The 12,464-nt window shown below is 53.1% G+C and overlaps 1 protein-coding gene and 1 long non-coding RNA gene across 7 annotated transcripts in view; one reads left to right on the top strand and one right to left on the bottom strand.

The window, feature by feature from the left end:
• TMEM266 (transmembrane protein 266) overlaps positions 1-12,464 on the top strand; it is a 121,771-nt gene that overhangs the window by 84,905 nt on the left and 24,402 nt on the right. For all 6 annotated transcript variants that reach the window (XM_081829626.1, XM_081829624.1, XM_081829622.1 and 3 more), the window contains 3 exons: positions 1,452-1,508; positions 2,637-2,775; positions 6,595-6,710. In XM_081829626.1, coding sequence (XP_081685752.1) covers positions 1,452-1,508; positions 2,637-2,775; positions 6,595-6,710 — 312 coding nt within the window. The remainder of the gene's footprint in view (positions 1-1,451; positions 1,509-2,636; positions 2,776-6,594; positions 6,711-12,464) is intronic.
• LOC145723226 (uncharacterized) lies at positions 6,559-12,203 on the bottom strand. The gene is made up of 3 exons (XR_014148147.1): positions 11,800-12,203; positions 7,911-8,072; positions 6,559-6,694 (listed from the first exon to the last, which is right to left on the bottom strand). It is a non-coding gene; the product is annotated as an uncharacterized LOC145723226 (long non-coding RNA).

Raw genomic sequence — 12,464 nt, 5'->3', positions numbered from 1 at the left:
TGTCACATGACCCTCGTGGTTGTTAAAGATGCCGCCAGCATCCCACCTACTCATTCCTTCATGAGAACAGGATAGTCTTTTATAAGGAGGAGGTGAATTTTATCAGCCAAGCCGATTTGTGGTTTAAGTGTGGGTGGAGATCCATGGGCTTTCGGCAGCTTTGTTGAGTTCACGTGCTGGCCCTGTACTGCAGCTCGTGGGAGAAGAGACACCGTCTGGTGTGAATTACTGTGAACTAGTCATCTTGGTTTAAGGAAGGGCCTCCAGACAAATGTACCAGCGTGTCTAAGTATTCTCTTTGGAGGGAGATGTATCTAGCCTTGATGAGGAAACCTGGCCTGAAGGCAGCAGCATTGGAATGACTTACTAGGGGTTTTAAGGAATTAGTCATTCACACGTGCATTTGTTCATTCACCCAAACCTCACAAGCATTTCGTGTCTACTCTATGTCAGGGATTAGGGGTAATGGAGAGAAATAGGTGTCTCTTGAGCCTTGACTGGGGCATCAGGGAGGTAATCACCACAAGGTACGATGAAGTGCCACAGAAGAGTGACTGATGTTCCAAGTTCTACAGGAACACCAAGGAAAGAGGCACTGAGCCCAGGGGATGTGGGAGAACCTCACAGAGGTGACATCTGAGCAGAGGCCAGAAGGACAGGAAGGCCTTTTCCAGGTAGAGAAAGGAGAGGGCATAGTTGCTTAGCACACAGGCCATGCTGCTCTAAAAGAAAATGGAAAACACAAGGGCTTCAACAAGGCAGGGTCCACTTCGCTCTCATGGAAGGACAGGTGGGGTGAACAGTTCAGGCAGACGTGGTGGTGTGGGGCTGCTGGGGACCCAGAATGCCTCCATCTTGTCACCCAGCCTGCCCTACCTGAGGATGGCTCACCACCATACCTGCACATTCTAGTCTTTGGGAAGAGGGAAAGAGGAGAAGGAGCCTAATACCTTCCACGGCTGGGAAATGTCAGCTGTAGCTGGGTGACCATGCTAATTATCCAGTTATTCTCTAAGAAAGAAGAGATGGGGTGGGGAGAGGTGTGAACAGACAGTCTGCCACATGCAAAGGCAAGGCAAAAGAGGAAAGAGCTTACATGTTTATAGATTTGTGGCATAGACAGGAGTGCAGGAGGTGACTCTGGAGAGGGAGATGGGCCTGAGTGTTTTTTCAAAGGATAGGAGTATATTCTGTATGTCCTGGGAGCCCTGCAGGGTGTTGGGGTGCAGGGGGAGGTTTGCACAGACCGTGACACAAACCAGGAGCTGAGGCAGAGTGTGGTAGAGAGAGCATGTGGGCTGAGAAACAGCGGATGGTGAAGATGTTTTCCGTTACTGAACAAGGATGCAGAGCCCCGATTCTGAGCTCCAGAATCTTCTCTGCTGGGGGGAGGGAGGGGCAGGGGCTGGAGAGCAGTAACTATAATCTCTTCTCTCATTTCCTCTCCTCAGACTGTTCTGCGGATTGTGGTGCTTGGGATCTGGGATTATATTGAAAACAAAATCGAGGTAAAGGCCAGTGTCCACACCCACCCCCCATGCTGGCCATCCTGGGAGCTGGAAAATGTCCTCCCAGTAGGAGCATCAAAAAGGCCTGCTCCTTCCACACTGGATGCAGGAGTTTCTGCAGCTGTGTTGTTGGGGTTGTGGGGAGGGGGCAGGCAGACGCAAAAAGTTCCTGGCAAAGGAACGGTCTAAAAATTCTCAAAATTCGGCAAGATTTAAAAAGTTTTTCTTGAATCATTTGGAAAAGCTTTGAAATGTGTCTTAAAACAAATGAGTCCACTCTAAAATGGCCCAGTGGTTAGAGAGCTGGGCCAGAAACCATCTAGGCACTTCTCAGCCTTGTTTCAGCAGAGCATCCAGCTGCTCTGCTTCGTGTAGAAGGGCCTGGTGCAGTGAGTGGGGATGAGGGGCCGAGGAAGCCTGGCTGTCGCTGGGAATTTTGTGCACTTAGAACAAGGCAAGGCGGTCAGTGTCTGCTGTCCATTCCTTCCTCGCCCACCCCCCACCCCACATCCACATTGTAGCATCTTTGGGCCTAATGCTAACAGAGGCCTGGCCCATAGAAGTCTAGATGAACCCAAGTTTGAGCAGGTAGATAGAAGGTCAGGGCCCAACGCTGAATCACCCCATGCTGAATTGCCTATGCTGGGCCCACTCTTCTCCTAGCCCTGCCTCCCTGTGTGGTGAGAGACTCAGCATCAGATAGAAATGAGATGTGGGCTCTGGGCTCCTGTGCTACCCAAGGGGAAGGGTCCTGCCTTCAGCTCCCACTGCCAGTGAGGGATTCAGCGAGGCTAGAACAGGAACCCTGGGACATGGAATACAGTCTCCATCGCAGGAAGGGACGAGACGCCGGGAAAAGATGCTGGGAGCAACCCCAGGCCATCGGAACAAAGGCTGGGGATGGGCTGAGGTCACTTAAGAGGAAAGAGAGTGCTCAGGAGCATGTCTAGGAGCTAGTAGGTCACTGAAGAGACTGAGGAGAGTCGGGAGAGACAGCCAGGGATAGGGGAGCCTGATGTGGGGACAGATCTCCTGGAGAAACCTGCCAGCACCAGCTGCTTTGCCTGACCTGCTTCCGGGACATTCAGGAAGGTGGCCCAAGACACTGAAATCTAATTCCTCTCACAGGTGTTTGACGGGGCTGTGATCATCCTGTCCTTAGCCCCAATGGTGGCGTCCACCGTGGCCAATGGGCCCAGGAGCCCCTGGGATGCCATCAGCCTCATTATCATGCTCCGGATCTGGCGGGTGAAGAGGGTCATTGATGGTGAGTGGTCCAAAAAGGGTCAGCAGAGCTGGCTGGGTGGCAGGTGGCTGCTACCAAACCTGGAGCTATCAACTAAGAGAGGAGAGAGACCACGTGTTACGGGATGGGGGGGAGGGATGACCCAGCCAGCCTCAGGGATTGGAGGAAGGAGACTGCTGGCTCAGGGAGACCAAGCCTGTCACTGCTCATTCCATGTCACGTGTTCGGGAACTGCACACGGTGCCCAGATGTCACATGCAAACACTTGAGCGTTCATTCCAACAGACCTATTTATTGTGTGTCCCGACGGCCAGTGCCTCGCATGAGAACTTACAGCAGGGCCTGCCATTCCAGAACGCCAGTGTTGTACATCCTGAGTGTTTGGATGCACGCCTGCCACTGACTCACCACTGGCTTTGTCCAGCTGACTGGTCAAAGGGTTCCTCCCTGTGGGGCCCATCTCCCCTCTGTGTCCAACAAGGGGTGCACCACCCAAGCCTGTCGACCCACAAACAACTCGAGAGTGTTTCCAGGGAGGTGCTGGCTTGGTCTGGGTTTTGGCTTGTTTTAGTCAGTTTCAGTGACGCATGCTCCCATCTGGGCCTCCATTCCCAGAGAATGTCTGATCCACTCTGCTCTCTCCCTGCCTTCTACCATCAGAGGCAAAGGCCACCCTTCCCGCGGGGCCACCTCATTTAGAGAGCTCTGCCCTGACCCGGATGGTTCATCTATTTCCAGAAAGTGGTGACAGACCCGAGTGTGTCTCCCACCCCAACCCCCCCCCCACCACAGGAAGGGACACCTGGGTGAGAGAAGACTGGAGACCTCGTCCCCGAAGAACAGCGCAGGGAACTAGAATGGGGTGGCCTGGGGATGGGGAAGATGGAGGAGCCAACTCCAGGTTCCAGAGGGTGGTCCTTGGACCTCGCAGAACATGACAGGGAGGCCCACCTCACCTCAGCCAGACTAGGCACAGAGCCACTGCAGATGGGCTGGTCTGCCTCTCTAGGAGGTGGGCTCCTGCGGGAGTGTGGGCAGCCTGAGCCAGGTGGTCGCGTGGAGGGGCAAGGCCCGACAAGGAGATTGTACAAATGATGATTCCGAAGCTTTTTTTAAGTAGCAAAACCCTTTCTTCTGCAAAATCTTATGCAGCTCTCCAGTGTGAAAGATAGATTAAAAGTGGAACGTTTTGGTTGACTCGGAGTGGGGGGCCAGAGCCCACTTCCTTGCCTCTCTTCTCCAGGGGGCATCTCTAAGGACCTTCTGAGCCTCTAGAGCAGGTTCAAACCACTGGGATACACTGTTAAGACTATAGACTGTATAGTATATAGACTCTAAGGTCATTCCGGCCCTGAATTTGGGTTGCAAATGTCGGAAATCGTGGCTATGAGAATACCCCAACAGCATTTGCCAGGCAGTGGGGGGAGGGTATGAGGCAGGAAGGACAGCCTCTGGGGTCTCTCATCCCCTGGCAGGGCACCCTCTCCCTTTTCCCTGCCCCCACATCCCACCCAGTTAGCTCTGTTGGGTGTGATGTCTTGTCAGGGAGCTAGCTCCTAATCCAGAATCTTCATCAAACTGGAATGTGACTGGTCCAACTTTGGAAGGCCCAAACTGGGAAGGCGCTGAGAGGTCGTCTAGTCCATTCCTGTCATTTGACAGATGGGGAAACTGAGGCTAAGAGGGATAAGGGTCACACAGCAAAGCAGGCTGTGAGCCCGAAGCGGAGCTCAGGCCCACTGGCAACCACCAGTGTGCTCTTTGTCTGTTCACTCACCCCCATCTGCTCAGGGCACTGTCCTTGGCTCCATTCACGAGAACATCCTTTCCCTGCAGAACAGGAACAGCGCCTTCTGGCTCTTCTCTGCCGGCCCTGAACAGCTGGACACCCTCACACTGATGGATCTGACAGCCCATTGTGAATGCTCTTCCCAGCTACTCCCCCTTTTTCCTGACACAGCAGGCATGGCTGTGCCACTGGGAGCCTCAGGATAGGGATGTGCTGTGTGGATGTGGGGGTGTTAATTTGCTTCTCTCACCCTGGGTGTGAACTGGCTTCAGCAGAGATCTGAGGAGGCAGAAGCCGCTGGGGCCAGCCTCTGGAACCTGGAGACAGGTCTGCGGGACGAGTGAACTGCCCTCCAGTTGAGAAGCAAACAGGAGAATTCTGCTTTCTCTGCTCTGCGTGATCCCTGCGGCAGCCAGAGAACACCTGGGGGTGGGAGACCGTGGGTGGAAAGGGACACGAAGAATGGAGATACGGAGAGTTGTAGAATACAGCGGCAAGACAGGCGTGTGACCGAAGTTTCTGACAAGTCAGGAAGAACTGGGTCCTGTGATGTGAGAACAGCATGAAGGCCAGAGGCCGGGGTCGGGTAGGAGTTGATACTGAGACTTCACAGAGCCCAGAGAATTGCCCAAGGGAGGGGCCTATGGGGCTACCACTGGCTGCAAGTTCCTGGGGCCCTCCAGCCCGAGTCTAGGCTCTCTCCTCTGGGTCCATAGGACTGTCCATGAGTAACAGAGACCCAGAATAACAGTGACTTAAAGCAGAGGCCTCTTTCTCTCACATGAGAGTCTGCAGGTCGGCAGTCCCAGGCTGACGTGGCGCTCTCTGTAGTCGAGATTCCAGGGTCCTCCTATTTGTTGCCCTGCTGTACATTGTCTTCTTTCCAAAGTCACCCCCATGGTCCAGGATGGCTGCTGCAGGGCCAGCCATCACATCCTCATCTCAGCAACTGGGAAGAAGGAAGAGAGGAAGAAGATAAAGAGGCAAAAGGAAAGCCCAGCTGCCCTTTCTCTTTAGACATCTTTATTGAGATACAGTTCACACACCATGGAACACCCATTTATAGTGCACAATTCAGTGGCTCTTAGTATATTCCTAAAGTCATGCAAATATCACCAAAACCTAAGCTTAGAGCCTTTTCACCACTTCAAAAAGAAAGCCCGTACCCATTAGCGGTCACTCCACATGACCCTCCCAGCCTTAGGCAGCCGCTAACCTACTTCCTGTGTCGGTAGGTTTGCCTCTTCTGGATATTTCCTATAAACGGGACCATAGGATACGTGTCCTGTTGTGTCTGCCTTCTTTCACTGAGCAAAAGCGTCTTCAGGGTTCATCCGTGTGTATCGTGTGTCAGAGCTTCATTCCCTTTTATTGTTGCATCGTGCTCCTCTGTATGGACAGACCACATGTTCTTTATCCACCCATCCGTTGCCGGACATTTAGTTTGTTTCCACTTTTGGCTTCTGTGAACATCCACGTCCAAGCTTTTGTGTGGAGGTATGTTTTCGTTTCTCTGAGGTGCCTAGGCATGGACTCGCCGAGCCCTGTGGTCACTCTGTCTTAGCCATCTCAGGAACTGCCCAGCTGTTTTCCAGAGCAGCTGCCCCATGTTACTTTCCCACCAGCAGTGAGTGAGGGTTCCAGTATTTCCGCTTCCTCATCTGCCAGCTCCCGGAAGCTGCTGCATGACGCCTGCCCTTGCCTGCCAGTGTCCGGACTGTGGCCTCCCGGCTGCCCACAGCCACGCAGGAGACTCAAAAATCCAGCCCTTGCTCTGGGCAGCTGTGCACACGGCCAGAATGAAGGGTGCTGTCACTAGGGCAAAGGAGGAAAACGGATCTCTTGGTCACCGCGGGTTGGGGTTCTAGCCCTCTTAGACTGTCTGGGTGCTGTGGGGGTGCCTAGCATCCCCCCAACCCCCGCACTCCCTGGCTCCTCTAGGAACTGCTCCCGGACTTGAACCTGCAGCTGGCTGGCTGCTGGCACCAGCCCCTCCCCCGCCTGAGTCCCGCTACTGCCAAGTTCTTCACGGAGCTGTCTCTGTCTTCCAGCTTACGTCCTGCCGGTGAAGGTGGAGATGGAGATGGTCATCCAGCAGTACGAGAAGGCCAAGGTCATCCAAGATGAGCAGCTGGAGAGACTGACGCAGATCTGTCAGGAGCAAGGGGTAACACCCTGCCACTTCCGGTTCTGTTCAGGGCCCAGGGTCCCGGTGGTGCCCATAAAGCCACAGGAGGCCAGAACTGCAGGGCCCCCCCAAGGACACATGGGGAACCTAAGGCCCAGAGAGTGGGAAACCAGTCTCTTAAGGTCACTCCTGCTCAGCCTAGCCAGGCCTGGGCTCGGCACCGACTCCTAGGTCGGGGTGCTTTTTCTTTGTACCACAGTGACCAGTCAGCTCTCCAGCCTGAGCCAGCCGAGTCACCGACTCAGTTCATCAGAGTCTTCTCGACACAGTGGTCTCTAGAGCAGGGGACAACTTCCTGTCTGCAGAGGTTGCTGGGCGACACTGTGGGCCAGTCACCACCCAGGACCCCCAGACACCCCCAAAGAGGTGTTAACAGTTCTCTGTGCTTCCCAGGAGCCGTGGGGAAGACAGAGAGGTGACAGGCCCCGTGAGGCCATGCTCAGCAGAGCCAAGGGGGCGGGCAGCTGGGTCCTGCAGCAAGGCTACAAAGCTCTGTAGAAACACAGCCTCCAGGGAACGAATGATCTGGTACCCGGTATGCAAGGTGGGAATGCCATAGAGGGGACCAGCTAGCAAGGTGGTAGAAAGTGTGGAGGAGAATAGACGAACTGACATATATGGTCATTCTGGCCTCTCCGTTGCATTCTGGGGAAACAACAGGGCCACTGCCCTTTGCTCTGTGAGCCACATAAGCTATGCCCCCCACCCTTAGTCCCCAGGGCCAGTCCAGGCATAGTATGCCCCAGCTACTTATCCCGTGTGGGGCTCAGCACTCTGGCTTGCAGTGCAGTGGTGCTGGACACCCGTCAGTCCCTCCCCCTGCCCCACTGCCAAGCACCTGGGCACTCCCCATGGGGTCTGAGGGCCTCACGCGTCTGCCTAGCTTGTCAACGTCATACCTCCTTCATCTTGTACATAAACACTCTGACCGAGTCAGACGGAGTCACCTGCCCTTCTGACAAGCCCCGTGCCATCCCATCCCTTCGTTCTGGTTGTGCTGTGCCCCTTGCCTGAACCCTTGCCAGCCCTGCCTAACTAATTTGTGTGCAGCCTGCAAGTCCTGGCTTTTCCACTAAACACGGCACTCCCCTCCCGCAGCAGTCGCTGCTCCCTTACTCCCCAGCCCTTCTGTGGGCCTCCACAGAGCACTGGGCACTCGCTGCCGTGGGCTCTGGTTACCTGCACGCGGGACTGCTTCTCCTGCTGAATGGGATGCTCCCCCAGGGCAGGCCTCGTCTGACTCACATTTGCCCTCAGCCCAGCGCCCGTTCGTGGTGGGTCTCCTGGCTCCTCCACCCCAACCTCTCCTAGCTGGAGGAAGAGCTGGAGGGAGTGGGAAACCTGTGGAATGTCAGCACAAATTAATCCCTAGAAATGTCCCACAGGAACAGGCACACAGAGTCTTCAAAATCATCTCCTTGGAATGTCTGGCAGGGAGCCAGATCTTTTTATCTACTTTGGGAACACCATGGCCTTTCATTTCAGCACAACATGCTTATGAGTGACAAGAGGGGACACCAGGGGACACAGCCCTCAGGAGCGCATCATCCGTGGGATCCTGGGTGTGGGGCAGTCTTTACAGGATTGTGGACCTGGGAAGACCAGTGTTCTAGTCCCAAAGTGGCTGGCATCAGCTTCATTCTCCCCCGTGCATCTGGTCCACCAGCACCATCCCAACCTGTGCTGGGCACTGGGGGCACTGCTGTGGAGAGGATTTGGCCCCTACCCCCAGGAGGCTCTGGGTGACTCGAGTCTGGCAGGCCCATAAATAAACGGGCAGTCTGGTGCATGCATGTTTCAGCAGGGACAAGTCTGGGGTTCTGCACGCCAGGGCTCGGGGGCAGGGGAGTGGATGGGTTTCTAGAGGAGCCGACGTTGGGCAGGGCCACTTGGAGAAGGGTGCCTGGCAGAGGGGACAGGTGAGGCATTAGAGTGGGTGTCGTACCAGGGGAGCTCAAGGCCATTCAGGGTATGAGCAGAGAGAGGAGGTAGGAGGATCTGGAGGCAGGCTTGGGAAAGGCCTACGTGGCTGACCAGGGAATTTGGGCTCCACCCTGTAGGGAAGGGGGAGGCCTGGGGGTATTAGAAGCAGGGGTGGGAGGTCTGCTCAGGTTGGAGTTTTTGATGGATCTCTCTGGCAGCTGTTGGAGGCAGGATGGGCGAGGGCAAGGAATGGAGATAGAAAGCCTGGGTTGAGAGGCTGTTGCAACCACCCAGGGGAGAGAGGCCTAGGTTTGGGGCAGACAGAGGTCTAGAGGAAGAGGGGAGAGGACAGATCTGGGTGTCATCCAGGACCTGGCTGGAGCTTGGTCAGGTAGCTCTCAGTCTACTGTCTAATAGGAAAATGAACACCACGGGGCTGTGGTTGGCCACGTGACAGACACCGACAGGGTGCCACATCTGCCCTTCATAAACTCTCACACAGCCTCCCAGCCCGGCAGAGAACAAGCTGACCCTACCGCATGCCCCACAATAACAGCGTATGGGCCACGGGGCTGAGAGAAAACCCTAATGGCAACCCCACCCCCAGTGCTTTCCATCAGGAACCCCCGTCCTGAGCCCACAGAGACCCCACATGTGGCCTCCTTCCCAGGGGTCCTGGCCAGAGGGAGACTCCCTTGGATTCTGCACAGGAAAGAGCTAATAAATAAAGACAGATTCCCTCTAGGTAGCGACATCTGGAAAAGAGATGAACAGAAACAAACCATTTTAATTTAAAAAACACCTGAAGCCTGTCATCTTAGTTGAGACAGCAAAAAGGGCCAGCTGGGCTGGAATCCCAGCGGGCCACAGGGAAGGCGGGGGGGACCAGTAAGAGCAGAGAAACCAGGACTGCTGCTCTCCCAAAGCTGAGTGATGCCCACTCCACGGGGTGGGGCATGTGGACGCCTCATTTTCAGCTCTGTTTTAGGACCAGGTTTGAGACTTGACTGGGTCACAAATATCCTTAAAAAAAAATGAGAGTGCCGGCTCATTACACATCAGGGATAGCCAAATGCTTTGAGAGAGTAGTGTCTAGAACGGTTAAGAATAGACTTTAGGGACAGACCTGAGTGCAGAGCCAGCCTGGCCACTTATGGGCCTTGTGGCTTTGCTCACTGAGGGGACCTGCATGGCCCTTGATTTTCCCAATCTGAAAAAGAGGAATAGTAATAAAATCCTTGAAGGATGGTTGTGAGATGGTGTAGCCTAAAGCCTAACCCATGATGAATGGTGACTATGCGAGCCCATCCCCTCTCCCCCACATAGACCCATTTATTTTATAGATAAGATGACAGAGCAGTGGGTGACTTGCCTGAGAGCTCACGGCTAGTTGAGGGCTTTTAGAGCCAGGAATAGACCCAGCTGTCCTAATGGAACACTGTTCTTTCCCAGCCCACCTTGCTTAGGGTCATTTTTCTACCCATGTCACTTCTCGGCTCTTGGTGGAGACATTGGCCAGATAAGGCGCCAGGGTATCTTTAAACCAGAGCCTGCGTGCAGCTCAGCTGTCTCAGTGGCATTTCCGAAGAGTCCCTTGCTGCTACCCACCTCCCCGCCACCCCCGACCCCCCTTCAGGTCATTCTAGTCCTCTTTGTCAAAAACTCTTGCTCTCTCTCTCCCTGCTGGAATTCTCAGTTTAATAAAGCAATCTCCACATCTAATTCATATGTGCTACCTAAAACACTGAAATTTACCAAAGTTCCCATGAACGTGTAGAATCTCAGTTTAAATGAAACAGTCAATTTGCATTCATCCCGCTCTCTCCCTGAGATATATCTGTATAAATAGTTCCCAAGATTTTATTCATCTTAGCTCTTTTTTTAAATAAACTTTATTTTTTAGAACGGTTTCAGATATATAGAAGGGTGGTAAAGATGGTACAGAGTTCCCACATACCCCATACCCAATTTCCCCTGTTAACATCTCACATTAGTATTGTGTGTTTGTTACAATTAATGAATCAATATTGGTATGTTATTATTAAAGTCCATACATTTTTCCGATTTCCTTAGTTTTTAGCTAATGTCCTTGATCTGTTCCAGGATCCCATTCAGGACACTGCATTACATATGGTTATTATATCTCTTTAGGCTCCTCCTGGCTATAAAAGTTCCTCAGACTTCCTTTGTTTTTGATGACATTGACCATTTGGAGTACCGAGCAGGTATTGCGTAGGATGCCCCGTGACTGGGATTTGTCTGATGTTTTTCTCATGATTAGACTGGAGTTATGGGTTTTGGCAAGGAAGATCATCACATCACATCACATCACATCACATCGAGGGTGCCTACTATCAACATGACTTCTCACCGCTGACGTTGACCTCACCTGGCTGAGGTAGCGTTTGTCAGATCTCTGCTCTGTAAAGTCACTCTGTTTTATTCATCTTAGCTTTTTTAGAAAGCTTAAATTGCTTGTTGCTGTGACCCTATAGAGACTCCCGGGTGACACAGTTTGCTGGTTTCTTGCCTGAATATCTTGTACAGTTGATCTTCTGCGCCCCGTGGTAGCTCCTTTCTTACCACAGGAACACCCAACATGCCCCAGGACCATTGTATATTATAAGATTTTTTATTTATTTATTTGACAGAGAGACAGCGAGAGCAGGAACACAAGCAGGGGGAGTGGGAGAGGAAGAAGCAGGCTTCCTGCAGAGCAGGGAGCCCGATGTGGGACTCGATCCCAGGACCCTGGGATCATGACCTGAGCCGAAGGCAGACGCTTAACGACTGAGCCACCCAGGTGCCCACCACTGTATATTATAAATGAAAGGGTCTTTAGAGGGCATCTGGCCCAATCCTAGATTCGGCAGATGGGGGTGCTCTGAGGCACAGAGAAGGGGAGAGGTGTGCCCAACATCACACAGCAATTAGGAGATGAGGATGGAAACGGGTCTCTTAGGGCTCATTGCAGTGCTTCCCCCCTGGACCACACTGGCCTCTGGTCTTCGCAGGGAGACAGGACACAGTGTTTCCCTCATTTTCATCATCTCTTCTGACCCCTGGGCTCACCTCATCCTTAGCAGATTCCTCCTGGAAATCTGGGGCCAGCAGAGAAGGAGGATACTCTGTTGGGCAGTCTTACCTTTCCGAAGCCCTGGCTGGCCTTCGGTGGTCTGCTTCCAGATTGCTCACTTCTGCGACAGAAGCAGATAGCCTCAGACCCTCTGCGGAAAGTTCCTCCCCATTCACTTGTGTTTTGCTCTCTGTCTGGATCCTGGCCAGATTTTCTTAGGCGTTAATCTTGCTGGTACACAGATGGATTCCAGAGGTGGGATGCTAGTTACTGTCCTTCAGAGAGATGGTGTGAGTTTTTTGTCTCTGTGTACTGGCTGCTTCAAAAATTAAAACTGTTTTAGATGCAGTGGTTAAGTCACTGCAATGATATATTCTTCCAACTCATCTTAAGAAACCACTCCTGAGGTTTTATGTACAGCTGTGTGCAGGATCTAGCTCAAATTTTGAAACATATTCTGAAGTCCCTGTAAGCTTTGCAGAGTTAATAGGATCCAACTTGGCCCACTGTCAAAATGTATTTCTCTTCTCTGCTGGGTCCTGTGGGAAGGATGGAAGGAAGTTAATTTCTCTTTCCTCAGTACCATTCACCCTGAGACCATTAGCAAAAACCCAGGTATCTAGGGTGACTTGAGGCCCAGCCTGCAAAGGAGGCCCATGAAGCTCTGTGAACCCCTTAGGACAGCCTCAGGCCTTGGGCCAGCATCAGTCCCTGAATAAGGAGTCCTCTGTGGG

This window comes from Leptonychotes weddellii, chromosome 9 (genome assembly GCF_054177405.1).
Source record: "Leptonychotes weddellii isolate Sample4059 chromosome 9, ASM5417740v2, whole genome shotgun sequence".
NCBI classification, from domain to species: domain Eukaryota; kingdom Metazoa; phylum Chordata; class Mammalia; order Carnivora; family Phocidae; genus Leptonychotes; species Leptonychotes weddellii.
The sequence above is the reverse complement of the archived record's forward strand: the minus strand, read 5'-3'. Positions and strand labels throughout refer to the sequence as shown.